The sequence below is a fragment of the Stegastes partitus genome, unplaced genomic scaffold, assembly GCF_000690725.1.
Source record: "Stegastes partitus isolate 25-593 unplaced genomic scaffold, Stegastes_partitus-1.0.2 Scaffold323, whole genome shotgun sequence".
NCBI classification, from domain to species: Eukaryota; Metazoa; Chordata; class Actinopteri; family Pomacentridae; genus Stegastes; species Stegastes partitus.
This window is the reverse complement of record NW_007578054.1, coordinates 273,963-298,657: the sequence shown is the minus strand read 5'-3', so window position 1 is coordinate 298,657 and position 24,695 is coordinate 273,963. Positions and strand designations below refer to the sequence as shown.

The 24,695-nt window shown below is 39.7% G+C and overlaps 1 protein-coding gene across 1 annotated transcript in view; it reads left to right on the top strand.

The window, feature by feature from the left end:
* Positions 1–3,259: 3,259 nt before the first annotated feature.
* Positions 3,260–24,695, top strand: part of LOC103358636 (acid-sensing ion channel 1-like) — a 55,823-nt gene continuing 34,387 nt past the window's right edge. The window contains exons 1-2 of the mRNA XM_008283672.1: positions 3,260–3,621; positions 8,581–8,776. Of these exons, the coding sequence (XP_008281894.1) occupies positions 3,260–3,621; positions 8,581–8,776 (558 nt within the window). The remainder of the gene's footprint in view (positions 3,622–8,580; positions 8,777–24,695) is intronic.

Here is a 24,695-nt window from a genome sequence, read left to right as displayed (position 1 = left end):
ACAGCATCATAAAAATATCTATTTTAGCTGCTTTAAGGAGTATCTGGTGTGTACAACAGCTTAGCAACATGCTTGCTCTTGTATGGGTGTTTAGCGTTAGCAAGTTAGCTTAGCTTTAGTTTTGTGGTTTGTAGAGTCTCAGACTATGTTTAATTTAAGCCTCTGTTCCCCCCAAAAAATTGCAGTCACTTTTGTTTGGAGTTTTCTTAATTATGTCTCCTTTTTCATTTCTGTTTAGCCTCTTTGTTGGGCCAAATGACATTCAGCTAGCTCCAACTGTTTCCTCCCTGAAGCCTCAAACTTTAAATCAGGAGCAGAGCCAGACAGTTTTTTAAAGGGGCGGCCAAGCCGAGACCATTACTCACAGTGGGATGGCACAGTGTTGCCTTAATTTTTCAAATTATTATTATTACTTTTTCGGTAGTCCATGAGAGCTGATATACAGCACAGTGAGCTTTATTCATGTAATCCACAACTGATTAAAACCTAGAACAGTTGCTAAAGTTATTCTTTAAAAAAAAAAAATTAATTAAAGCTTATAAGATGATTAAAACTTGAATTACATCAGACACTCTTGTCAAAAGTGTCCTTGCTCTGCTCAGGACATCCACCCAGTGCAGACGTCACACTGCGTCCATCCACCCTTTAGCTTCTGTCTTTTAGCTGCAGGTCATTGTTTCATTGTTCAGCAGTTTGTTTCATCCATCATGTAGGTTTCATCCCTGCAACCTTTAAGAGTGTGTAAAAAGGCTTCAACTAAATCTGCAGCTAAACCTGAATCACGCATACTTTAACTAATACAAACATGTTCTCACGTTAAAATAGTTAAGGTTGTAAAAATCTAAAAACACATTCACCACTGAATTCCAATCTATTTTTAATAGGATGTAATTGTGCATCAAAACCACTAAGAATTGACTCTATGTTCCTTTTGACCTTTCAAAGGATGCAAGTATTGTGAAAATGTGATGTCTGGATGCTGTCAAAATGGTACACTGTCTTGAGAGGATCACAAAGTACATGGTGTTAAAAGAAATCAAATTTCTAAATTGGATCAGCCAGCTCAGTCTGTGGCTGCCCCCTGGACTCCATTGAGGTGGTGGGAGAGAGGAGGGCACTGGCCAAACTGTCTGCCATCATAGGAAACACCTCCCACCCTCTGCATCAGACTGTGAACTCCTTACACAGTGCATTCAGCGACAGACTGTTACACCCAAAGTGTAAGAAGGAACGTTTCCGCAGGTCCTTCATCCCAACAACAGTCAGACTTCCCAACGCTGCACTATAGACTCCACTGGTACCCCTGTTACTGCTGCACTTTTTCTTTTTTCCACCAACAAACACATTCCACTATGTGCAATAACCATTACTACCTCATCCTTGTGTGTATAGTCTTGTTTTAAAAACAAACAAACAAACAAAAAACATCTTCTGTATATAATGTTTTTTTTTCTCTTGCAATTTTTGCACTGTGTGTTTTCTGTTTTTCTGTTTTCTGTTTCTGTTTATTTCCTAAAATTTGCACTGGGTGTTCCCAATTATTCTTGCACTGATTGTACACTTTTTTGGAGCTGTTGTAACAGTGAACTTTCCCCACTGTGGGATCCATAAAGTTATCTTTATCTTTATCTTTTACATGTGTTATATGTGACATCAGATTGGTTGTTGGAACACAGCCACGTTCTAGCTCACCTACTCACAAAGTATTACCACACCAAGCTATTTTTTTAACAAGTTTACTTCTTCTCCTAACATGTGTATAATAATTTAAATAAAAAATAAATATTGGAATATTTTATTAAAACAAAACAAAAAAACAGAACAAAACTGTAAATAATGTCCTCATCAAATCAAAAATATTAAATCCCTGCTATATTTAGAAAGTATCCTATATTTTCTATATATCTATATTTGAACAAATGGTAATTCTTTGTTTCACAATGTCTGACAATTGTAGTGTATTAAAATCAGCTTTTAAAAAAATGTTGTTTCACAGATACTGGAAAATTAATTATAAAAAAATCCCCAGAATTGTACTTATTTTCCCTGTTTTGCTAAATTATAGTAAACCTGATTTATAGGTTGACTGTAAAAGCAAAACAAAGCTGTAAATAATGCTCACATCAAAAATATGCAATTTTACAAAAAGTAATTTCTTCGTTTACGTGACCATAAAATAACACAAATTTACTGTAATATGATTATTATACAGATATTTGGCTTTTCTTCTTTTCTTTTTTAAAATGTTGTAGTATTAAACCTCTTTTAAACATATTTTTTTCTGCACCCTTGCTGCAAGATTTTCAGTTTTTTACAGAATATGACTTTTATTTTCCAGTGAAGCTTTATTGGCCTCAATGCCATTGCATGATTGTAATTAAATGACACAGAGTAAATACAGTAGATTGCCAGAAAACAAATGCACTTGACAGTCCATTTCCTCGGTTCTCCCTCTGAGGGCTGCGGTCTTATGTAGTGAAGACAGAAAAAACCCACTCCAGAACTCACAGGTGAACAGCAGAGCGTCAGTCTCTGCTCCAGTCCGCTGCTGCTGATGCTGCTGCTGCTGCTGCTGCCTTCAGACAAACCTCACGACTCTCCACCGTCCACAACAACCAAGCGTCTGACTCCCTGAACACGTTTCCCGGAGTGGACCGAAATCTCCTAATCTGACCTGGAAATGTGCGAGGGGACGATGCGTGCAGCGGAGCAACAGAGGAACTCTTAATAAATGAGCCGAAGTGTCAAAAAGGATTTCTTTCTCTCTTCGAGCTCCGGCTTTTCTTCTTCCTGGCGTGCAGGAATCATGCGTGCTTCACTGGACTTATAATCGGCCAGCGAATTTTCCATGCTGATGAAACACTTTGTCAATCCTTATTTTTCTTTGCTTTACTGCAACCCAGTGAGAAACCTGCAAAAACATCAGCGCAGCGCAGCGCTGACGGACGGATCTTTTGCGTTTGAGTCATTCTGCTTTTGCGTGCCTGCTTTTGTGAACACACAATTCCTGCTCGTCTGACTTTTTTTTTCTTCTTCTGAAAGAGCGGCTGATGCTCACAATGTTTCCTGATCAGCGTGCATGAGCGATGGCGACCGAACCGCACCAGGTGACAGAGCGGTTATCTGCGCGTTTGCACCTGTTCGGATGGATAATGACAGTTTGTGCCACAGGTGAATGAATATCTACTACAGTTTCTCCAAACAGCGAGTGTTTTCAAGCTCTTTTTCTGACTCTGGCATCGAGTGTTTCGCCGTGACAATGGATCTCAAAGTGGAAACCGAGGAAATGGACTCGAATCAACCTCCTCCCTTAGAAGTTTTTGCGCACAGCTCGACCCTGCACGGAATCTCCCACATCTTCACGTACGAGCGGTTCTGCATCAAACGCTGCCTGTGGGTCGTGTTCTTCCTGGGTTCCCTTACCTTCTTGCTGTACGTGTGCGTGGACCGGATCCACTTTTACCTCGAGTACCCGCACGTCACCAAACTGGACGAGGTCACGACCCCGATCATGACGTTCCCCGCGGTCACCTTCTGCAACCTGAACGCGTTCCGGTTCAGCCGGGTTACGCGCAACGACCTGTACCACGCAGGGGAGCTGCTGGCCCTGCTCAACCAGAGGTAACCCTCCAAAATCTGACTGACAACTGCAGAATTTATTGTGCAAACCTGCTTCTGCTGCATGAATGTTGGTGCTTGTTTTATATTTTCCTCTAATGTAAGAACATTGTTCCATAGAAACTCTCCACCTTTTACTTTGAGCTACAAGTGCTCAACGGAGGCACTTTCTTTACTTTACTTTGCACTTTTATTTCACTACACATCAGAGGGAATTACTCTACTTTTGATTTGATGTCACACTTATGGTCCTTATATTGTTGCAACACAATAGAGGTACAGATTTAACCATCTAAAATGTATACTGCTAAGATTCTGCTTTTACATTAATGCATTTTTTTCTGCATAGTGTAACACTGAAAGAGGCCCAGATTCTGCATTCTGCATCTGATCATGTCATTTTCCTCGTGCTACTTCTAAGGACTTGTGATTCTAATGGAGTGTTTTTCCAGAGTGGCATTGTTGCTCAGGCTGAAGGATTGAATACTTGATCCAGTTTGGTCCAACAAGCTCTAATAGTTTCTACCTTGTTGAGTCATCCTGTGCTTGGAGAGCATGCTTGTCAGGCTTGAATTAACTGAGGCATTATAATCAGAACCCTCCAGCCGCCTTGTTGGTGCAGCTGAAGGCTCAGGATACTGGGGCTGGCAGCAGCATGTATGCACAGTAGGACAAGATGTGGAGAGTCTGCTTCCTTTGATTACAAGTGAAATGGCAGATGCTCTGGGTATTCTTGTCATTTATACATTTAAATCCTCATGTCTTTGAAACTCCAGTATAGCTGCAAAAAAAAAAAAAACCTCCTCTCCTGCTCATCACAGCTGCTTGTTTCTGAGCTGTCAGAGTTTTACCATTATAGTAGATAACATACTTTTTTTTTTGTAAAAGGAGAAGTTTGAATGAATTTTCGGTGATTAAGAACATGCACGAAGCAAACGAGAAGGAAGAAATATCTCGCAGAGAGGAGACTGCGACTAATCCTGTCTTTAGAAGCTCTTTGATTGCTTTCCCTGTGGTGTTGTAATATATTTCCAAATGGCAACACAGACAGCAATAATGAAACAATTAGCTAGACGGTGTCAGTCGCTGCAGTTTGGGCTTGATTGGCGAACAAAGTGATGACCGGCGTGTCATCCGAGCAATGAAAAACATAAAAGCTCAGATGATGTGAACGTCAGACCTGCTGTCAGTTAAAGAGATTGAGGACAGGACCCAGCATACATTGCAGAACTCCTGTGGTGGCTTTGCTTTTATGTGGGTAACTTCAATCCTAAATCTTTAATGAAGATCCCAGATTGAACACTAAAATTAGCAGTTTTCCCTGTGACGCTGGTGTGACTGATAATCAACACTTGCCATCTGGATTTTTCTACATGAATACGTCTCCTAACCTTACATTTCAGGCAGCAGTTCACAAAGAAGAATTTTCAAAGTTGAACACCAAAGCATAAAGGGGGTGAATTTCCTTCTAAGTTTCCTTCTCCGTGTACTCGACTCAACTCTTACACTCTGAAGTAGGTTTAGTGCTCATTATCCTGCCTCCCTTGGCAAGGTAGAGAGGCGATGCGATGGCACACTTAGCTGTTATACCCTCGGCCAGAAATGAAAGTGCTTGTGGCATGAAATCCATTTAAGACTGTTCTCCGCCCACTTCCCATATTTGGAGTCATTGGTCTGGGAAATGTCTTGTGGCATGATATTTAAGCTGCACACATGCTGAAGTGTCAGCCTTCGCCGATCCCGTCGGCTTGTGCTTATGGGATTTTATCTCATAAGTGCCTTCTTGGCAGGTTTGTCCACTGCACAAACAGTGGGGAGTCAATGCCTCGCCTCAATTAAGCTCTCTTTCAATCAAACAAAAACGCTCCCCGCCTCTGTCTTAATGGGATCTGGCTTAATCTTAATGTCACAAAAAATCTATGAATTAGTTTTTCTTGATCCAGAATAAGGGTAGTTATTATTGATTTAATATTTAGATGGTTTTAGTTAGATTGTAAGATGTCTCTTTGTTCTCATGAAAATAAAAAAAATAAAAAACGTAAGGATTACTGCACCTTGTTCCACATTTCATCGGATAATGCAATTACACATCTCAGATACCAGCTCTGGTTTAAATAAAGCAAGCCACTGAATCTCTTTCAGGTTGTGCATAAAACCACACTGAGTGTGTTAATAGTATGTTTCAAAAAAGATCAATAAAAGGCCGTATTCACGTAGCAGTACATTCATATGAGAAATTTCTGAAAGGCTTTTCATTTGAGGCAGTGTTCGGGGGAGAAAAAAAAAAAAAAACTCCAAGCAGTCTGCTCTTTGGTGAGTCCATTAAAATGGTGACATTTTTAATAATAGCACAGTGGGAGATCACAGCAAGGGTAGAGAGCGGCTGCATTTACAGCTATTCTGCTCTCTTTTATTACAAGGCAGCATGGTCAGACTTTTGCGAGCTTCACTGAATGACAGTAAATTTCTCAGTGTTACTGATAAAGCTGCATGTGATGTGGATTGTCTGGCTCCCTGCTCAGTTACTTGCGAGCCTTTATTTTCAGTTTAGTTTAAAAAAGATTGGCAGGTGATGCAGGCAAAGCCGACAGACATGTAACTGAACACCAGGCTATCAATAATGCGGTGATACAACAGGATGAAGCGATGCGAGAAATTATCATTAGTCAATCATTAGTGTTGATTATAGTGTAATGTACAACATCCACAGATGTTCCATGTTTATTTCATTAAACAGTTGAATAAATGTCGACTATTGTATCAATTGACTGTAAGCCTGTCTTCATTGGAAGTCCAGGACAAGTTGGGGAGCAACAGTTAAAATTCTCTTCTCATCTCACTACAGGAGAACTGAGGGGAAGGTGGATGAACCAAAAGTATAACCAGGATTTCTGCAAGTGTTTTGCAAGTCTGGTGGCCTATTGGGTCTAAGTTGACCCCCTTGAGGCCCTAACATGGGGGAAGATGGTCTTTACATTGCAGTTACAGTAGGGTGCTTCAATTGGAAAGCCCACCAGTGACCTATAACTTCTCCGGATCCAATACGTCAACAACTCGAGTCCAGCCTCAAGTTCATTATCCGAATAGTCTAGTATTTATTTCAATAATTGATAATGTATTTGAGCATCAAAATAGTTGTTCGTTGCAGCCCCTCATATAATAGGAGTTATATCCAGTCACTCCTATTTGTCATTGTTTTGGTGCACCTAGGGTTGATGTTGCAGTCCAAGCTGTCAGATCCTGCACCGCAATGGAGACAGAAAGGCCCAAAGGGCTGATTATGGGACCGCTCCTGTAAACATTCGCGCCACCCTGTGCCTGCCCTGAGTTACTGCAGCGGAAAGCAGCCCGGTTTGAAAACATCACGACAATATAAAAGGGGCTGATCACGGTTACAACCTAAAAAGAAGTTGTGGGCGCTCACACTGCTCTCGTAGCTCTTAAAACCCACTGTACACTACCTGCTTAGCAACAAAAAGCCGACACGCACAGTTAGAGTCTCGCTGGTGAACACAGTGGAGCATTTAGCAGCTGACAGTCCAAAAGCATTTGGATAGTGACTTTTTTTGTTGTTTTTTTTTTTGTTCTTTAAGCTCTGTGCTTCAGCACATTCAATTTGGAATAACACTGTGAATACTACATCAAAGTCTCAGCTCAGAAATATGGGCTCAGAAGTAAGTGGCTTCACTCTGCTGACAAATGCAGCTGTGTGTTATTAGTTCATGCACAATAGAGGTCATGAGTGGCTCATAGTTGATTGAAGGCTGAGAGTTTCTTAATTGAGGTGAGGTTACCTGTCAATATGAGGAGTATAGAGGTACCCATGAAGGTGAGGAAAATGATAATGAGACTAAAAAAAATCAGAAATCTATCAGAGAGATATCAAGGGTGGTTGTTTTAATCAGCAGCATTTTAAAATTGTAAGTGTGCGCAGGAAAATTAGAAAATGGTAGATGAGCTGGTAGATCAAGGAGAGCACGTCTTGTGGATGACAAGGAAAGTTAAATCTTTTTATGTCTGTATTGCACATCAGGTAAACTCTCCAAGATGAGTTTCCTTGTCAACAACCAGGAGAAGTCTTCATGACCATAATCTCAGTTGTGGAACAAAGTTCTGTGGACTGATAAAATAAAAATCTGTCAAGATGATGGAAGGAGGGACACAGAGAAAAAAAATGGGGCTCGTGACCCAAAACATAACACCTCATCTGTCAAATGTGGTGGTAATTCTCTTATGGTTTGAGCTACCAGCTGAACTTTTACACTGCTATATACAGATGATTTCATTGCTGTAAATAATTCCCTTTCTTTTTTCTTTTCTTTTTTTTTTTACCATACCTCTGCCATGTCGTGAATAATTAAGACTCACTTTTGATGCTGCCCGTCAGTTTAAGAATTCACATGAAAGTTTAACGAAATATTCCCAGGGCCAAAACAATCCAGTCAACACAAACACATTTTTCTCAAGTCTGAATGCAGATTTTGTAAGTGAAACTTGGGTTGAAATACTGCGTAGCCTGGAGTTGCTGCGTTGACAGTGAATGGACGACTGGGTTTATGGGCCCGTGCAGCTCCTGTCTGGAATTTATTATGTAGGGTACGATAAAGTGTTACACTCTACTAGTGCTTTCCATTTGAGAGTCAGAAAATGCCACCGAAAAACCATCTTGTACATTTTTATTGTCTGTTTTCTGTCCCTTTTGATTTGCTCTGGAGCGTATTATTTTTAGCTCTAGTTGAGCGGAGCAAAAGTTCACTGATAGAGAGACTCATAAACCTTCCTGAAGTGTGCAAAAATGTTTCAAGGCTGAAATTTGCTTTTTATGAAGTCTACTTTATCACAAAGCTGTGAATATTCACTGTGGAGATCCCTCACTCCGTGCTCAACTACATGGCTGAAAATGTGCATTTTAAAATGACTACAGCTTTAACTGAACTTCCCTTTCTCTGCGTGTTGTTCCAGGTATGAGATCAGGGACATACACCTTGTGGAGGAAAGCGTTCTGGAGAGCCTGAAGGTCAAAGCTGACTTCCACAATTTCAAGCCGCGACCCTTCAACATGCGAGAATTCTACGACCGCACCGGCCACGACATCAGCGACATGCTGCTGTCCTGCCACTTCCACGGCACCGAGTGCAGAGCAGAGGACTTCAAAGTGGTGAGTCTCTCAAATCTCTCAAGAAGATTTGATCAGATGTTAATTAAAGGATTATGCTCAAGTCACAGTGTTACTGTAATTACCAATTTCCAACTTGTAAATAGTATTCATGTCATCATCCAAGCCATAATTACAGCTGGGAAAGTCACATTTTTTCTGAAAGCTCCAATGTGTCAGACTTTAAAAGGCGCTAAAATGTGTGGAAGTGTTGGTAAACCCGAGCAAACATGGAGGTCTCTGTCAGTCGGTCTGTTGTTTATTGGTAACGACACACTGAAATTTAACCCTCTGAACCCCAAAACCTTTAGGCGGAAGAAATCGTGAAAATTTCACAGTTTCTTGGAGCACAAAACTGTAAAAACATTTTAAAAACTTTCAACCTTCTGTTGGTCCCTGAACATATCAGACATGACCTAGAGTTCTGTCAGGAAATGAATCAAAGCTAAGCTGAAAATCATAATATTCCATTAAAATCACTTTGTCTAATTTAAAAATGCATCAACAAGAAACCATTTGCAGTAACCATCCCATCCATCCATTATCTATACACCGCTTAATCCTCACTAGGGTTGCGGGGGGCTGGAGTCTATCTCAGCTGACTCAGGGTAAAGGCAGGGGACACCCTGGACAGGTCACCAGTCTATCACAGGGCTACACTTAGAGACAGACAACCAAGCACACTCACATTCACACCTATGGACAATTTAGAATCACCAATTAACCTCAACATGTTTTTGGACTGTGTGGGAGGAAGCTGGAGAACCCGGAGAGAACCCACGCTGCACGGGGAGAACATGCAAACTCCACACAGAAAGATCCCGGGTGTCCTCACCGAGCCACCTTGCAGCCTTTGCTGTAACCAGATCCTTTAAAAAATAAAATAAAATCTGCGCTCATCTGTCCAACCATAAAGCTAGTTTTGACTCAGTCGTGACCATCAGCCATGTGACAAAAATTCTGCAATTTTTCAGCTGAAATGCAGACAGTGTGACATAAAGAAGACAGGAGACCAGTATGGAAACACATTAAAATTGTAAGTGGCAAAATATCTATAGTATGATGGGTTTTCCCCCCGTATTGGTAACACTTGTGTAGCACTTGGAAAAATGTCAAACATGCTGATTCCAGGTTTTTTTTCCATTTCAAAAAAAAAAAAAAAAAAAAGTAATCAAAGAAATTCAACCTTCATTTTTTATGATTTATGGCATTATATTAGTGTTGTACTGCCAGAAGACATTTTTGAGTTCTCTCTACTTTAGTTATTGCTGTGCTGTCTCCATGGAGGTGCAGGACTTTATATTGCAGTGAAAGATGAGCTCAAAGTTAGTAAAAATATGACATTTGGAAAAAAAAAAAAACACCTAGACACTGCTTGGGGTTTGGAGGGTTAACAGACACGGCGTTATATTGAACAAGCACATATTGTTAACTCTCATTTATCCACCTATGCAGTTAAACATCACTCGGCGTTATTAAACTTTGTTCTAATTACACCGTTTGTCACAAGCAATTTACTTTTGTTAAACCAGCCTGCATGTTTACGCCTGCTGAGCCAGTATTTCTTTACACTCTGGCTGAAAACAATCCCTATTTATTGTCTAGTGCGCTACATTCACCGTGGACCATTTGATCTGAACTTATTGTGTTTATACATTTAAAGTGTTCATAGCTTGTACACAGGTTTTCAGCAATCCCACAATGCAATATAAAAAGCAGAAATGTAAACTATAACGCCGACCATATGTTAAATACATGTGAACATGAGCTCTCTACAGCTGTCAGTCAAAACTGATGATGATTAGTAAACGTCTGAAATCTGAATTTACTGCTCACTATTGAATAAACTATTGAGTGTGCATTATAAAGGGAGAAGTGAATGAGTGGGAGGGAGTGTTTGAAAACAGAATTAGCTGTAGTCTGCGGTGTTATTAGCTGCCATCCTTTTATGGCTCCAGTTGTGACCAGACTGTTAAACCAGTGAGTCAAATCATGACACAGAGTCACGTTTTAACTGATCAAATCACAGATGGGACTAAGAAATGGCGAACATCAGCACCTCGGGTAGCTAACTGCTGTGTAGCCACTGCAACTGATCTTACAAATAACGTCCACAGATATTGCACCAATCAAACTACGGTAGTCACAATCAAACATATACTGTACACTTAGTAGAGATCACTATGAAGGGGGCACAATGATTGCAGAGGAATACATTATGTTAATGTTACTTCTTTGGTAAAATCTAATGGTAATTTGATATATATATATATATTTTTTTTTAAGATACCCAACTATACACTGTAGAAACCCAGAACAAATAATGCCTTTGATTTGGTGTTTGAATAGTTCAAGGCAGACAACACACGTAAAATCACAGGATTATTTATTTATCATGGAATGGGTTAAAGATAGATGAACCCTACTGTGCAAAGAACGAGCAAACCTTTGAGTGAACTGAAAGAAACGACATGAGGTTTTCAGACCTGAGGAGACCTGCTGGGCTTTTTCTCTATGGATGCTGCTGGTTTCGGTCGAAACCTCTGATGAAAATTTGTCACAGCGCATGTGACTGTGTGGGTATAGATGCCTTTTACTTTCAAGTGCGGGCCGACATTTATGGCTTTAAACCATTTTTACACTTCCTTAACCGATTCTTCTTCTTCTTGTTTTATGATCATCACGTACGGCTGTGCTGATGTCTGTCTGCGTCTGAAATATGTCTTGAATCTGTACCGACAAGTCCTTGTTAAAATTTATGATCAGACATTGTTTTGAGCTTTGTTGTTTATTTGCTTGAATCCCTACGGCTGCTCACATGTTTACATCTACCTTTTTTTTTTTTTTTTTTAATCTTTTCATTGTTAGCATTTTCTGCTTCTAAACCAGCACTGTACAGAGATGTCCTTTTGAAAATAAACCCTTGTGGAGAAGGGATGTGGAATAATGCAGTGAAGCTGGTGAAAGAAATGTGTTTAAGCAGTCAGCTGACGTTATATATGTCCGACTGACTGATGCAGAAGTAAGTTTCCCCTGCAGTCCAGGAGCAGAGCTGCCTGGCTGCAATGTCTCTGCGATTAAACTCTGCCGTTACTGCTGGCGCACCCCGACACTGTAGCCGTAGTCACTGGCACTGGACACAGATTTTAATTTGGAGCTGAACATTGATCACATCTACAAGGCGACCACACTGACTGGATTGGATTGGGTCTAGTCGTGTTTTATTTATTTATTTTTTTTAATTCTCCCAAGAAGATTCGTGTTTATCTTGAGTGCACATCTCTGCTGTTATCTGCTGGACGTCGCCTTTTAAGTGGTCAACGGCATGTTATTTGTTGAAGGTGTGAACTCCACAGTATAGTGGGGATTTTGCCTTGATTTAACCAGGAGAATTGGCAGGCTTTTATGTGCAGGCCAAAGAGATTAACGAGGAAACATAATAACACACATTCATACACAATGACACCAAAGAGGAGCTCCACACTCCACCACTTACTGTAGCAGCTGCACTGAAGTAGCTTTGAAGTGATATTTCTGCTTATGGGCAATTTTGCTATTTTTTTTTTTTCTGCTAACCCAGTGAAAGGAAAACTACTGGATGCCTTTTTTTATGTCTCTGCATGCAGTTTGAAACAGAAAGATTTAGAGTATGTCATTTATCAGATGTGTCTGGTAGCACGGAGCAACTCTGATCTATTTTAATTTCTTTTCTTTTTCTTTTTTCTTTTTGGCCCCTCTTCAAATTCAGGCTTCCAATCAGCATTCATGTGATCACTTTTAGGACTCTGCGTGGTCGGAGTCCTGCTTACATTAGAAACTCTGAGGTCTTCTGATCCTCACGCTGGGTTTAAAAGTAAAGGAGACTCCAAGGTTGTGACTGTTAAAGCTCCTAGACACCGCAACCACACTGAAAAAGTCATCCTAAGACCTGTCTTTTTTAATTTCCCTTTATTTATGTATAATATATTTGTTTTGCACACTCGTACTGTGTCTGCAGTATACGCCAAGTCAAGTCACTTTTATTGATGCGGCCCAAAATCATAAAATTGTCTCAGAGGACTTTACACGCAGAGTATGACTTTGTCTTTTTGTAGACCCTCGATTTACTGTCTGCTGCTTTTGTCTTTTATTGAGAAGCACTTTGAGACATCTGCTCCAGAAGGGCGCTAAATTAATAAACTTTGCTCTCTTAAGGAAAGGAAATACACTTTTTTTTATAGTGCTGGGAGTTAAATTGATGGGTTATGCTACAGAACTGTGTGACATGCTGTCTGACCAAGTTGAATATCAAAAGTGTTTGTAGTTATTTATGATTGTTTAAACAGGCCGCAGTTAAAAGCAAACTGACAATTGTCATTCTTCCTTTTTTCTGCAGTAGCTGTTTTTATTTAATTCAGCTTTTTGTGGGTTTATATGCAGGGTAAAACTTTTTCTTGTGATTGTTTGCAACTGATTTTTGCTGGGGAAAGAAAAATGCTTTTAAATGGCATTTCAAAATGTCATCTGGGGCTTCGGTAAAACACAGTTTTGCTCTTTTTGTATATCAAAGAAATAACTGGTTAATCAAGAACGTAGACAACTAGCAATAAATGTTTTTGACTTGCAGCCTTATTTTATAACTCAGTTGTTCACATCACATGAACAACATTGCAATGGTGTGGAGAGAAGATTCCTCAAAGCATCAGTAGCAATGCGGCGTTACGTTTACCGGCCTTGTGTTAACTTGTATAATATACTGTGATTTATGTGCAATAAACTGTCATATAAAAGCTAACATTCATATAATGGCCAAGCCCAAATAATAGTTGGGTGTGAAGGCAGAATACTAATGCAGGCTGAGTCCAAAAACACTGAAGGGGTGAAATTACTCCCATTACAACCTTTCACATAGTAAATTCATTATAATGTCCATTTCAACAGCATTGTCTTCATTAGTCACGTTCCACTCTACAAAGGTTCTCTTTGTAACACAGTTTTATTTTTTTTAATATTTATTTTTTACAATATTATTTATAATTCCAGTCGACTCCTTGCATACTACAATGTATAAAAAGAAAAGCAATGGTCGTTTTATGAACTTATTCCTTTATGTTTCTCTGATTTTTCAGTGTTTTTCCAAATACATGAAAACATCAATTTAGTTACAGAACTAGACTGTGCATTTATGTCTTCAATATACAGTAACATTAAAAATCTTTTTTTGAATAAAGAAAATGTACTTTTTTTTGCAGAGACAAAAAATTATTGTATTTACCCAAATGTACCTTCTGTTTTTGTCATTTTGCATAGATTTGTTTGTTAAATGATCGATACCTTGCATAATTACAGAGTTTTACACCAAATTGTTAAATTAATTATGCATTTGTCCATCAGTAACTGTTTTGACACATGTAAATGTCCTTCACTAAACATTAAGAATCCAAAACAAGACATAATCTCTTTAAAAAATGTTGAAATTACTGTATTGTAGTGGTTTACTTTTATTTTTTTTGCCGCCCCAGCTGCTGGAATATTTTGTCAATTAGGCCTGCAGAGTAGTCTTTACCCATATGCACAATATTTACATATTATTCTAGTCCAATTATTATCCAAACTATTGCCTTTTCTGTTTTATAAACTCTTTAGACTATTTTGTACTGATGTAGTACATTCATTTCCACACTACAATAAATAAATTCTTAATTAAAAAAAACAAATCTCATACCAATTAATCCAAGGGAAAGCAGAGAAGTAGTGTAACAGAGATTTTAAAAGTGCCACAAAACGCTGGAATGAATTTGTATCAGGAGATAGAAAGTTGTAGTGATGCTTAGTTATCACATTTGCTATTATTTGTCTGAATATTTCTTAGAAATGTCTGATAAAAATCTACTATTGTAATGATTTCTTTAGGTTGTATAAGCTTTATTAGTACATATTGCAGTAGCTGAAGTGGTATTTTGAGCATATATAAATGTCATGTTAGACCTTTTTTAGCAGAAGTTGTGACAGCAGGGATGGGGGCAGGTGAAGTAGAATTAATGATGGCTGAATTCCATTTAGCTGCTTCAGTTTCCTGCTGACTTACCGTCACACTGTCGTGGCTAACTGGGACACTGGAATAGAAAGGAGCCGTCGCTAATGCTGTTAGTAACACTTGTGCTGTTTGACAAGTGGGCATTTCTGCTGTGAAAAAAAAAAAATGTCCGCTGAGATTACATAAACCACGATCACCTTTCTACTCGCCCCGACGTCGCGCACAGAAACACATCGAGGTCTTTAATGAGTTTGTTCTCCTCCAAACCAAACAGTCCCTTGAAGTGAGCGCTGAAGATTGCGGCTGCGTGGCGCTTTAATGATGCAGCGGTCCTTCTGCTTAACCCAAACACTGCGTCGTGACTTTTCCTCGATAGGATTCGGAGGCAGCCTTCTGGTAGTGAGCACATGCTCCCAAACATTTGATTAGTTCTGCTTCAATAATTAATTTCGGCAGTGGAATGTGAAATGCACATACATGAATCATGTAAATAGTTGTTTGGGGTGCATGTGTGTGTGTAGGTCACTCTAATCCCTCTCAAGCATCTTCTGACCTTTCTGTGTTTTCTTCTAATTTGAGGGGGATGGATAATTTATGTGGTAGCTAATTTATGTAGCTCATGAGTCCAAGGCTCTTCCTCAAACTGCCCCCAAACCCTACACCTCCACCACCTCTCTGCTGTGTCTACTGTGATAGAGCAATTTCTCTTCTCTTTGAAGAGCAGAACGGTGCCCCGGAAATTGCATCTGGCCAGAACATAGTGGCAGCAGAGAGGTGTTTCCCCTGGAGAGGTTTAAGGCCTTTATTTCTCTCCTCTCAACTTCCTTTTGTTATCTACATCACCGCACAGCTCCAGAAAACTGGAAAATGCACTTCCTTTGAAGACCGTCTTTGATGCATTGCATTGTTAATCTTTTCATTGTTTCATTGCAAAGTGCTTGATGAATAAGGAAAGAGGTATATCCCGGCTGACTGTTCTCTGTGAAAAGATCAAACAAAGAAAAAGAGGTTGATAAGAAAGCGTTTCAAGTCGTTCGAGATGAGAATACAGATTCGGTACTCAACCGAATTGACAGGATCACTTCTTTTTAAAGAAATAATTTCATACCGTCTTATGTGGAAAACAAAAGAATGATCCTGCCTTTCCAAGATGCCTCGAAGGGAGACTTTTCCAAATGTTGTTGCATACAGTCTAACTTTCTGTCTCGGAAGTACCAGCTCGCTTTTATAAATCTTTCTGGCAAATGTTTCCTCTTCTGCTGAGAAAGTGTTCAGTTTTAGATCTGTGTGGCGAACGGTGGAGGAATTAGACGTTGTTTGTTTACATTTTAAACCTGACTGTATCCAATTTAGAAGCAGATTCACTTTGACAGGTTTTCAAATTGTTCTACTGAGAATTTTTGTTTGAGTTTAATTAAAACCCAGGTTGATGTTTTCCCTCGAAGGAGTCATTATTCTTTCAGCCAAAATGTTAAAGGAATAGTTTGACATCTTGGCAAATGCAGTTACTTGCTTTGTTTGCCAAGAGTTGCATGAGAAGATCAATACCGCTCTCATGTCTGTGCTCTAAATATGAAGCTGCAGCCAGCAGCCGGTTAGCTTAGCTTAGCATAAAGGCTTGAAAGACGGAGACACAGCAAGCCTGGCTCTGTTTTAGGGCGAACAAAATCTGCCTAGCAGCATCTCTAAACTGAAGAGAAGACCATTTACCATGTTGTAATAAATGTGTATGGTCTATTTGTGGGACGCTACCCATCATTTCCTGGGCTCTCCTGAAGCCAGAACCAAGAAATAATCTGATTTACGACCCTCTGTAACACAGCAGATTGTCATTTTTACTCAAGTTTTTTTGTTTTGGTTAATAAAGATGAGATGTGACATGTTAATTAGGAAGTGCTTGTAGGCAGATTTAGAGCCAGGCTGGAGCTGTTTCCCCCTTTTCCCAGTCTTTGTGTTAGGCTAAGCTAACTGGCTGTAGCTTCATATTTAGAGCACAGATTTAAGAGACTGGTGTCTGTCACCATTTTCAAAATTCCTTATGATGTCAAACTTTTAATACTTTATACCTCATCACAGCTTCAGGGCCAGAGAAGCAGAGAGCGGGCGGTTTTTCACATGATGTCTTGTTTTGCCTTCGTTTTTCTTTGCATATTCCTCATTAACCAATAGTCGTATTAGACAGTAAAAGGAAAGAGCTCTTGTGGAGAGTTATTGCATTCCTTCACTCACAGCACCACTTTGAGGAAGGAATAAATGCTCCGGCAGTTAATACGGACTTATCGAGAGCACCCAGCGCTCCCCCTCAACAGTTGAAGAGAATCATCACTGCTAATTGGACTCTGAGGTATTTCTGTAGTAGACGGCAAACTGTGCTTATTTAAAAAACGCACTCACCAGTGAACTCCAGTAAAGGAGAACAGAGTGAGAGTCCCACTCTGACGAGCATTTCCCTTGGTCTGATGCTTGGCCCTTTTTTGTTTGTCAAAGTCAGGCTTTGACAGTTCCACCCGGGGAATAGATGTGTGTTTGCACGCTCCCAGCACACTGCTGTCGTGACAGTTGTGTTATAATTTCTGTACTCTGATCGCTGCTGTCATGTCTCAAGAAGGCAGCATGCATTTGTAGATTTTTGCAGACAAAATGTAAGACGTGCTGCGCTCGGAGAAGAGGAGACGCAGCCTGGTGGTACTGGGATCGCTGTTTTTTTTTGTGTGTGTGTTGTTTTTTTTGTAGGCTGTGTGGCTGCAAATATGTAAAGAAAGCCGCTTTAGAAATCAGTCATATAAAACTTTAAGGACCTTCTCTGCATGCTCACTATAAAATCTATATGTCTTACATTACAGCTGCTTCTTAAAGCATTGCAATTTAAGAAGCAGTCACTGAGCAACGTTGCATAATGCAGCAGATGCAAAATAACTTTGCTTCAAAACAGCTTTCACAATAAATAAATGCAGAAAGGTGACTAAAGATTTGTGGGGACTTTTGTTAAGCTGGTTTCAGGTTTCAGCAAATTAATTTTCAATCTGTGTTGGCATGAACTGAAACCAATGGCTGTCTGGAAGGTTGGAAGTCTGAAATGGAAAAGAGTCAGAAGTAAAATACAGTCTCCAGGGGTGGATTAGAACATACAAAACTTCCACTGTGCTCCACTTAAATCCAGTTTCATTTCTGCACTGCGTCAACTGTATGTCTTAAGCGAAGTGCAGGATCGCAGTTGTAAACTCATATAGTGTGTTTTCATGTCTGATTTCTCATTCGACTGCTGTAGAGTTAATGTAGCGATGGTCTTAAGCCCCGCACTGAACTCTCTAAAAGCAACCCTAAGGGTGACAGTGAGCTCAGATTTCTGTGCCAACTTCAGCCGTGCTGGGAGCTGGAAACCAACCAGACACTTGGAGGGAGGGGTGGGGGGCCAACCCATCTTTCCTTTGGCAAGAATATACTTAGGCTTGCATTTCCTCAGGGTTTTGTGGCCTGAAGCGACAGATGTGAAGCACAGCCACCACCCACATCACCCAGCGGCTTGTGGGTCAGCACAGCTGTTCTCCACATCCTGGCGTCTGAAGCCATCACATGCTTCTGCGCTGAGCTCCCAAAGTTATGTCACCTCTCAGCCATGGTGTTTATCCTCCTTTTCCCCTTCTCTTGCTTCTTAGACAGTTTTCTGCATTCCTCCTTCATCTCAACCCCTGCGCAGTGCATTCCTCACATCAACCCCCATGGGCATGACAATCCTCATTATGTTTTCATGTCATGCTCTTCTCTTCTCTTCTTTCTATCTCCTTTTCCCTTCCTCACTCTTATGCCCTTTTCTTTGTTCTCTTTGCTCCCATGGCGTCCCCCTTTGACTCTCAAATTCAGGCGCCGGGGGTTTTTAAAAACAAAAAAATAAGACAGAAAAAAAAAACATGATGAAGAGAGCACATTTGGAGATATTAGGTGCGTTAAATCACCTTTTAAATCTATTCCCACATCACACAACAGCACTTTGAGGAACATATGAACACGCTTACAGAGGATTAGATGAATATTTGCCCCACAGTGCTGAACGAGGGGTATTTAGTGCTGACCATTTCCAACGACTGATTGAGGGGCACCACAACCACATTACCCAGATCGGCAGGTAAATGCTCAGAGCTCATAATGGAGAGTAATCCTGGACACAAAAGTCGTCCGTCAGCAGTAAACCAGCCAACACAGCAGGAGATCTCTACTGCAACCTTATTACGCATATTTTAAAACAAGAACTTAATAAACATTCACCTTCGCTGCATCCCTGCAGATTAAACAATCGTAAATCATCATTCGTACACCTTTAAAGCCCCGTTAAATTTTTATGTCCACCGCTCTCCAGTGTGGCAGTTAAGTTATAATATGAAATGACCAACAAGCAAAAGGTCTTATTAAGCGAGTTCTCCTCTAATGGAAACTACAAACAAAATTACAGAAATATACATATATGTGAATAATAGATTCATGGATATACACAGCTGATGGCACTAATTGTCCAGTTAGAAAAAGAAAAAAGAAAAAATCACGGAAAATTTAAAAAAACAGTAAAGCTGGTGAGAATAATGATTAATATCTGTAAAATATATTTTTGTTGTTGATTTAAGTACAATTAAATATGAAAAAAGCACAATCTCATGGTCAAATGTTGTAGAAGAACAAATTAGTATTTGTAAAAAACACAAATATTTTGATGTGGACGACATTTACAGTTTTGATTACTTTTTCAGTAAACATGTAAGTTCAGACTTTTTTTGTAATTTTACTAATTAATATCTATAATTTAACAAAACAGGGAATCTTTAAAATAACGGTTTAAAAATATTAACTATTTTGCTTAATATGCATAATTTTGCTTTAAAATAATGGCAAATATTTTTCAAATACAGATTTTAAAAAAACATGTAAATTTAACTTTGTTTCTGTGATTTTATTAGATATTATCTTCAATTTAAGAAAACATGGAAAGTCTGAAATGTATATATTTAAAGTTAAATAACTGCAATCATTTTTCATAGTGTGCCTTTAAGAAGTGGCCACATCAAGATGATCAAATTAAAACAACACCAGTCAAACCTCAGATGACAGAAAACCTGATTTCTTTTTCATGATTTATTTACTAAGCATGTTTCCATTTCACTTACTTGCATTTTGTTTAAAGCAGTATGCTGACTTTTTAACCTCAGCCAAGCAGTAAAGCAGGGATATTGTTGCTCTTGTCATATTTCTTTATTTCCATATTTGCCTTGTTCTCTCCCGTTCTTCATTTTTGTCTTTTAATGACTTACTTTGTTTTACCCAACTGCAGCAAAAACTCTTTTGTTTCATGCCATTAGAGAATCCATCCTCCCAAAGGCAGTGGAGGCTGACCCACAGAGAGTTTTTGTAGAGGGAAGTTTAGAGGATCATTAAGTGCAGGTGAAATGAGAAGGAAGGATGGAAGTAGGAAGGAAACAAACGTTTTTGTGACAAGGGAGCAAAAGGCAAAAATCAGCTTTTACTACAGGGCAAGACTGATCATCTGCGATCAAAACAACAGGAGTTGTTTTTGCATACTAATAGCCTAATCATTCTTTTCAATGTCCTGCTTTAACAGCTTGAATAACCCCAGACAAAGAGAGATATCTTATCCTATGCTGTTACAGTTAAAGGGCAGACACAGCGTCTCCATGACTCCAGCTGGTTTTGAGACGGATCAGTAATACCGCCTGAGCACGCTCTATTTGCCCAAGCCTGAGAGGGGGAAATGCTTTTTATGAAGACATTTCGGACCTACGAAGAAGGAGGGGGGGGAAAGAAAGCACAGTGGGGCTGAAAATAGCGCGAGTTGGCTGCACTGCTCTGCACATGGTTTATTTATCCTGAGGTTTAGTGCAGGTGACTTAAGGGCTGGGCTCTGTGTGGGCTGGAAGCAGACTGGCAAAGGGCTAGCTGTGACTCAGACTGCTGGATGGAGTTTAGGAGGAGGAGACTGAGGCGGGATGATGCTGCAGTTCAGGCTGCGGAGCTCCTCTGCATTTAACTGACCCCAAATCAAGCTAATTGTATCAAGAGGCTCCTGGTAGATGTGACAAAGAGGCTGCATAGTCAACGGTGGTAGATGTACTCAAGTACTGACGTTACTACTAATTGAAGCTACATTACATTTTCTGATCCATTACATTTTGGAGGGAAACACTCTCCTCCCCCTTTATGTGATGCTTTAGTTACTAGTTGCTTATCAGGTTAAGATGTTACATTTAAAAATGATGCGTTTATGAAATACAAGACGTGGTTTGGACATTACCAACACTTGATTGCTTGTGATTCTTTACTGCAAAGCCCTGTCATCAAATATTTAAACAATTTCTGCTCAATCTCTGATTTTGCCTGAAATTTTTGTAGCACTAAAAATGAATCATTGTAAAGACATTTGTGAAATTTGAACTTGATATATCAAATACTTTTTAAGATAATAGTTTTTAAAATTGCCCATCGACCCACTTTAAGCATTTTTTTTCCATTGAAATTTGAGGCTGTTTGAACCACAATATCACAGGAACTATTAAAGATAAAAGGCTGATATTTTCACTCTAATTTCTCATCGTTGTATTGATTCAGGATGTGCAAAATTGGGACACGAATTCAACCAACTTACTTTGAATGAAGCCACTTCATTTATCAAGGCACACTGTTAGTAATGGTAATGTTCACATAACAATGGAAAACACACAGAGACATTAAATTACACAAATAAATGAAATTAAAAAAGGGTGAAGGAATCTACTCGCCTTGATACACAATAAATGAAAAATAAACTTTGAGTAAACTGTGATGAATATAAATATGTAAAAGAAGTTCCTGAAATCAAGTGTTTTGTAAATGTTGGGTACCTGGAGGTACATGGAGGATGACCAGGGTGAATCTGCAGACCAGGACTTGGTGTCAAGTCCTTCAGCCTTGAACTTGTTCTGTGACACTTATCCAGTTCTCCTGACTAGATCCTTGCTTGTGTTGTACTACTCTCAGATGTACGTCGCTTTGGATAAAAGCGTCTACAAAATGAAATTGTAGAGCTGTAGTTGTAGAATTGTAGCCCTCAGAAGAGGCCGCTGGGGGTGCACCGAGTGTGTTTGACCACGGAGCCCATCTTGACATTCAGCTGCAGCCTCCACCAGAGGAAGTTTTGCATCTTTAGAGACCTGAAATGAATGCTGTGTTTTTGTTATGATTTTTAATGCATCTAATACATTTAAGTGAAACTGTCAGACATTCTGCCTAGCAGTTTCCCCAGTGTTATATTGTTACATATTGCCATCGTTTTATCGCCCAGGTATGCTTTCACTGGTGATTTTGCTTTTATAAAAGATGCAGTAGGCCTTCCATCAGTGTGGGTAGCACATTTCCTTTATCTGGTGGATCAGAATGGTTGAAATGAGGGCCTTCGTGATGTGAAAGCAGTTATTGTTTCAGTCAAAAGGTAACAAAGTCAGACTGAATCACAATCACCAGGCTTTTCATTTGATGTAACGATGCAGCTGTGAAAACATGACATATTGGATCTGAATATTTCACTCAGTTTGAATGTGATATTGCTTTAATGAAGCACAGTAACAAGCAGATGCAGAATATGTGAGATACTGCAAAAGAGAGTGGAGGGGAAAGGGAAGCTACATAACGGGAATTTAAAGGGGATGCTGTGAACATTTTTATTACTAATGTAGGTTATATAGTCAGATGCACAGGAATGCAAAAACACACACAAACAAAAACCAACAGCAATTCCCAATAATCCTGCATTGTCAGGGAACACGCACTGTAAACACAGCTGATTGATAGCAGACAAGCACTAAACCTGTAAACAATCAAATAATCCTGCCACAGTACAAACAGTGCTGACAGAGACACAAACACACAGCGGAGAGGAGTGAGGCAGCTGCTGGGTGTTCCACTCAGCTTAAACTGCCTTTCAGAAGAACCTGCTTTTATGTCTTTTTGTGCGTGTGTGTGTGTGTGTGTGTGAACCGCACACAAAACAGTGTGCAAACAGACGAGGTCTCTGTGTGCGACGAGGTCGGAGAAATGGACGCAGGGCAGGACAAAGTGAGAAAAGACAGATGGGAGCAGTTGTAGTGACAGGTGAGGATGTCGACTGTAGTCACTGTAGGTGTGAAACACGATGCAAAAACAAACTCTCTCTGAACGAGGCAAGGACAAATGGATGAAAGAGAGGGGAGGGAAGAAAAAAGAGCCGGAGGCATGTTATTTAGAGCAAAAATGAGGTTTATAATGAGGAGGTTTTGAACAAGGAAGACTCTCTGCGTGTCTTACTCTGACACTGCTGTAATGAGTCATTTATTTTAATATGCAGAAAGATCCTGCCCAAATTTACCCTTCTCATATTAAAGGTTTTTATTATTGTCAGAGGGGAAACTATCGGGAAAGTAGGAGATATTCATTTTCAGCCAGTGAGATCAAACACATACAACACACACACACGGACACAGAAACACAGACCTACACACAGATAAAGTGCTGTAGCAAGAGGCAGTGGCATTCACAACAACAACAGCAACCTCCTGGGAGAACAGCCGGGAGACTGATTAGTATTTCCTGGATGTGCCTTTGCACTTTTATATCAACCTCAGAGTGGCATTTCCACCGCAATTACTGAGCTAATCAGTTAACCAGCGATGGCTCTGCTTTGGCCTGCAGCCTGAGTTTAGGCAACATTTCTTTCTGTTTTTTTTTTTTTTTCCTTTTTTAATGTGTCTACGGCAAATAACGGCATGTCTGTGAAAATAAGAGGCAGCCACCAGAGTTCACTGGCTGATGTGAACTGTTTCTTTGTTTACTGCCAATGGAAGCTCGTGTGCTTGTGGTGGTGCTGCATTGTTGATTTGTTGAGACCTTGGCTCGGCAGGATGCTGCACTTTCCTGAAAGATTATCATTATGACATTTTGTGTTTGCCACACAGAATACAATGCAGCCTGTCAGGAGAGCAGTGAGACAGATAGGAGGACATTTATTGGGTGACACGGAGGAGGAAAGGGAGAAAGGACAAAGCGTTTAGGCAGACTGTTCAATAACAGTGGAGAATTTCAGAATTTTGTTTATTACCTAAACCAAGCCAAGAAAACTTGTTGAACTAAGTCTCAAACTGTATCTGCTAAATAGTTAGTGACAAATTTTACTGACTTTAGGCACTCAAGAATTAACTGCTTCAGTCAGTCAGTAATTGCTTTCATTAGTCTTACCTTGTTTATGCCGTTGGTTTGTATGTTGCCTTCGAGGTCCGATCTTTCTTGAAAACAAGGTTTTTAATCTCAGTGAGCCTTTCTTTTCCTTAAAGTTGCTCTAATCAATATTACCAGTAGTTAAACTGAGTGTGCATATTGTAAAAAGACATTGGTTGACAGTGAAATATCATCCAAATCCTCGTAGCTCTTCTGAGCATTTTAATATCTTTCTTCTGATTGTTGTCTTTTACAGCCTCCATCCTTACTGTTGTACTCTCAGTGCTCTCATCAGTGCTGTTTCCAGCCACAGCATGAAGCTGTTTGCAGCACAGAAGCGATAAAAACCCACTGTACACCACCTGCTCAGCAGACAGGCAGATGGAGTTAGCAATTAAGTGGTGAAGAAAGCAGGACATTTAGCAGTTAGCATTTAGCAGGACCTGGTGGAGAGCAAAACAGAGCTAAAACAATAACTTGAATCTGTGTTTTTCCCAATGATTTACACAGTAGGTACATCTACTGTATGAAACCGAATTACAAGGTTATGACAATATGCTTTCTTTTATTTAAATCAATAACATATATCAGTGGTTTTTACATAAGCAAAATAAACAAATTTACATCATAGCCATTGTCCAAATGATCATGTACCTGCTGTCCTCAACAAGAAAGAGTCAT